The sequence below is a fragment of the Orycteropus afer genome, unplaced genomic scaffold (genome assembly GCF_000298275.1).
Source record: "Orycteropus afer afer isolate SDZICR_OR568_19922 unplaced genomic scaffold, OryAfe1.0 scaffold00577, whole genome shotgun sequence".
Taxonomy (NCBI): domain Eukaryota; kingdom Metazoa; phylum Chordata; class Mammalia; order Tubulidentata; family Orycteropodidae; genus Orycteropus; species Orycteropus afer.
Genome location: NW_006922164.1, coordinates 32299 through 37321, shown reverse-complemented (window position 1 = coordinate 37321; position 5023 = coordinate 32299). Strand labels below are relative to the sequence as shown.

The window sequence follows — 5023 nt, the reverse complement described above, 5'->3', positions numbered from 1 at the left end:
TGATCGTGGAGGTTGGGGAAGCTGACAGGTATGTCCTGTGGCTTTTAGAAAGCATTCCCTTCACTGTCTGTCCCTCTCCGACACATTAAGAATTCATGAAGATCCAGGTGGGGTGGCACAACAAACAAACGTTGTCCCCACCGACCAGCGTGCCTCTCCCTGGCGTGGACATCTGTGGTCCTGGCTGGCTTTGCCCAGAGCAGGTTACATAGCTTCAGCGCTCCCAAGAGGCTTCTGCACCTTCCAGAATGTCAGAAGGATTCCTAACTTATTGAAGCGTTCACCTTTTAAAAATATTTGCAGAAACCTTCACCAAAAACACAATAAAATAGTATTAATGAAATATTAAGAAATTATTAGCACAAGCCCTTTTCTCAAGTTCCTTGTTGTCTGCATAGCCTTTTCGCATACACTTCTCCGGCCTCAGCACATGGGCTTGGTGTTCCTTTTACAATTAAGGAAAGTGATTACAGAATTACTGGTTGTTAATCTGTGGGTTTCTGCCCACCCCTGCTACCTCTGACCCGAGAGGTCCTAAAGTTAAACAAGGTTAAGGCCTGAACATAGCAGTGGTGCAAGAGGTCAAAGCTATCCTCTTACTAACATTCCCAGACGCTAGCCAGTGCTCTGACAAAGCCAGGCAGGGGAATTCAGGTTGGGTGTCCAGTGAGATGCAGTAGAAAGAACCACTCACCAAGGTGAGGGATGGGGCATTGTGCAGTAAGCCTGCCTTGTGTGGCTTGCAAGCCACCTAGCTTGCCTAACCCTCTGGCTCCTTTTCCTTTATATAAGGAGTATGAATACCATTATTTGTTAGAGCGTGGATGACATTATTTCTGTGTTACTATTAATAATGCAGTAGGGATGACATTATTTCCCTTTCCTCCGTAAAAACTCCGGTTCTTAAGGAGCAAAGCCAGCAACTTGAATTCTTAAAATTATACATCCAGGCCCAGTTGTCTGATTGGAGGCTATGTGGTTTTGCTCGCTTGCCAGCCACGTTCATATGAGTAAAACACAGACATGCACATCACAAACACCCCCCCCCCCATTTTGGATATCCATTTAGGAATACTACTAGCTTTTCTCAACAGGCTACAGTTCCTGCCTGCTGGCTTTGTGGATGTGGAAGTGCCTCTGACAGTAAGTTAGCTGGTGGGCCCTTCAGCAAATTTGAAGGGCATGAAAGGTAGAATAACTAGAAATTCCAGGTAATATTTAACATTTATATATGTGCTTCATCTGTAAATGCATAGATGTTTTTATATAGTAACAGAGTAAGCCTTCATGTACAATAAATATTTCTAATCTCTTAGATAATAATCCATTTCCAAATATGGTTCAGCTGACTGACAGTAATCAGGCAGTAATCTGAGATGTGATATTTTCAGAATTTTGGGTCACATGCAGTTGTGATGGGGGAAAACACCTGAAATAAATGATTTTCTCATCATTTATAGTGATGACTTGGCATTCTAACTGTATTTTAATATACTTTCCAACAAGGTTGCCCAAAATGTCACATAAATATATGTCCAAAAACTATCCCCAAGATGCCAAGTAAATAGAGCCATATTTTGTCATTTTGATCTGTGTTTTTGACAGAGCATTTACACTAACCTGGTGTCACAACTTCCCAGGCTATGGTATACAATTTTTTAAAACATTACTTCTTCTTTTGTGTCTGCTTCCCAAATTACATTTCTACCAAAAATATATGGAAGTTCTGCCTCAAATTCTTGAAAAATCCAGACCCACAGTCAGTTAGACTGAAGGACTCGCTGAGACTGTTGCTCTGGGTATGCTCAATGGCGAATGGAAACTAGCTCCTGAGTCACCTTGCAGCTAAATAAGAAATTGGCTCACAAAATAAAGACTATTCCTGGGTGTACCATTATCCTTCAGAATATCACCTAATGGTCAGCAAGATTTGAAACAAAGAGGAGAAGGTAAGGGGCAGGCAAACCAGATTAACGGCAACAGAACAACCAGAACGAAGTAGTGAGAATGTGCATGCATCGTGAAGACTTAACCTATGTCATTGGGCAGCTTTTGTATAAAAATTGTTGAATGGGAACCTAAACTGCTATGTAAACCTCACTGAAAATATAAATAAAAAATTGTTTTACAAAAAGAAAAACAAAACAAAAAAATACATGGAAGTTCTGGAAAACAGAATGAAATAACTAAAAATCACCATTAATCTCACCACCCAGATATACCACTGTGCAACACAGAAATGTTAAAAAACAAACAAACAAACAAACAAAAACACTGCTGTGGAGTCGATTCTGACTCACGGAACCCCTAGAGGACAGGGCAAAATTGGGTTTCCAAGGCTGTCAGTCTTTACAGAAGCAGATTGCCCATCTTTTCCCACCAATCAGCTGGTAGGTTTGAGCCTCCAACCTTTTGGTTAGCAGTGAAACGTTAAGCGCCGTGTAACCATTTCATCTGTCCAGATCTTTTTTTGCATGGCAAATACACATTGTTAAACAAACGGGATTGTGCTGTACATAGTGTATGTAAATCCTACCCCCTCCCCTTTTTTTAATAGCTTGCGTGGCGTGGCATTCGGAGAAATAGCTGCTGCATGGTATAGAGAATACGTGGATATTTAGATGTGGATGTTTAGGGTCGTTTGCAGCCTTTCATGATACAGATAACGCTGCAGCGCATGTCCTTTGGAGTTGCTGTCGTCAGTTTGATCCTAGATAACGCAGACATTCTTTTCTAATTAGCATTTCATCTTTTCAAAGATGACTTCAGGGGATAGTTTTGCTTCAGGGTTCAAAGATTTCCTCAGGGTGAAAGGATCAGTGGTCATGCCTCATTGGCTCCAGAAAGTCTGGATTCCCTGAGAATTTGAGATTCTGTTCTGCAAAAAAAAAGGTCTGGGTTTCTGATAAGCCAAAAAGTGACGCCATTTTGAACTTGCATTTCTTCACTGAGCTTTTTTTTGGTGTGTGGATTTGCTGGCCATTTGTATTTTTTTCTTTTGTGAGTCACTGTTCCGATCTCAAGTCCATTTTCCTACCCAGGGTGGGGCCCTGCCTTCTTGGTCATTGTCATTTCTGTGGCTGCCCGGCAGCTGGAGGGTTGGTACAGCCAGTTCCGCACTCCAGTGGCTGCTGGCTCCCAGGAGTTGAGTTTGCTGTGGTTACTGCGTGTGCTGCTTCAGAAAGTGTAACTGCCAGTAGCTCTGTCATCACAAATGCCACGTGAAGTTTCGACCTCCGTCTAGAGTAGTCTCCAGTGTGTTGCAAAGAAGATAAAACCACTAAGGACAACAGTAAGCCCGGGTTTTCACATTATTCGTGGCGCAAAACCTTAACGTGCTCAGCTGCTAACCGAAAGATTAGAGGTTTGAGTAACACCCAGAGGTACCGTGGAAGAAAGGCCTGGCGATCTGCTTCCAGAAAATCAGCTACATAAAGTTGGGCATCCTTGCAGACAGGAACACAGCTGTAATTCACAAGAGTTCCAAGTGGCATCTGCTCCTCCTTTTCTCTCACCTCTAGGGCTGGTTCTGTTGCTGAAATGTGCAATGTGTGAGCATTCCTTTTTCCTTGGCCACCGTCTTTCTGTGCATGCATAGAAAATCTTTGGATCAAGGGGTGCGGAATCCTCATGCCTTTGTTTTTTCTTTCTTCTTCCTAGTTTCCTGTAGACACTGCACTGACAGCCGTTTCCCAAGCTCTAACTGTTGTCCTGTCTGGGAGCAGAGAGAGCTTGTCATCAGCTGATGATGGTCAGCTCACAGGCTTTGCTAATACTTTTTTTTTTTTTAATATTTTATTGTGTTTTTGGTGAAAATACACAGAGCAGAACACACTCCCATTCAACAATTCCCACGCGTAATGTTCAGCTACATTGGTTACCTTCATCACGTGTCAGTATGCTCACTATTTCTGTTGTAGTTGTTTCACTCCCATTAACTAAGTTTCACTGTCCCTCAGGCTTCTCATCTATGCTTTAGAGTAACTGTTGTCTGTTTGGCCTCATGTAGGTTATTTAAAAAAAAAAAAACAGTGCAGTACTCAAAGGCGACATTCTTTACTTTTTTGAGCTAAGCAGCTATTTAGTTTAAGGAATAAATTCACTTTAAGATTTAAATAGTATCTTAGGGCAGCGGTCTTGGGGACTTCTCTAGCCTCAGTGGGTCCAGTAAGTCTGGATTCTTTAAGAATTTGAAGTTTTGTGCTTAAAAGCATTTGACTGCTAACCAGAAGGCTGGTGGTTCAAACCTACCAGCCACTCCACTGAATGAAGACTGGGCAGTCTACTTCCTTAAAGATTCACTGCCTCAGAGACCCAAAGGGGGTTGCTGTGAGTCAGAATCGACTTGATGGCAGTGAGTTTGGTTTTGGTTTTGGATCTTCAAACTAAGAAGCCCTGGTGGTGCTTGGCGGCTAACTGAAAGGTCAAACCCACCAGCCACTCTGTGGGAGAAAGATGAAGCGGTCTGTTTCCATATAGATTTATGGCTTTGTAAACCTTATGGAGCAGTTACTCTACCCTGCAGTGTTGCTGTGAGTTGGAGTCAACACGGTGCCAATCAGTTTTTTTATCTCAGACACCCAAGGAGGGGTCGCTATGAGTCAGATCCAACTTGACAGCAGTGAGTTTGGTTTTTTTGGTTTTATCAGATACAGAGCATGTTCTAACAAGGCAAAAGGTAGAACACAATCATTTTTATCAACAATGTAAGATAGGCAGTTTAACCTTTTGTTACAAGGTTTTATTTTTAATCAGAGAAAAATGTATAATCCATCTTGTTAAAAGAAGGGTGATACATACATAAAAATAATTTTAAAGTGGACTACAGACATAAATATAAGAGCCAAAACTATACACAGCTTATAGAAGAAATCACAGGAGACAGTCTCTGTGGCCTGGAGCTTAGGCCAAGAGCCTTAGATAAGACACAGAGAGCATAAACCACCAAGACTAAAATCGAGAAATCAGATTTGATCCAAATAAAAAATATTTGCTCATTGAAAGACACTTAAGAAAATAAAAA

At 41.7% G+C, this 5023-nt stretch overlaps 1 protein-coding gene across 1 annotated transcript in view; it reads left to right on the top strand.

Annotated features, from left to right (window-relative positions):
• The window catches only part of LOC103210247 (protein Shroom2-like), a 174530-nt gene that overhangs the window by 147669 nt on the left and 21838 nt on the right, over positions 1–5023 (top strand). The window contains exon 9 of the mRNA XM_042783015.1: positions 4311–4329. Coding sequence (XP_042638949.1) covers positions 4311–4329 — 19 coding nt within the window. The remainder of the gene's footprint in view (positions 1–4310; positions 4330–5023) is intronic.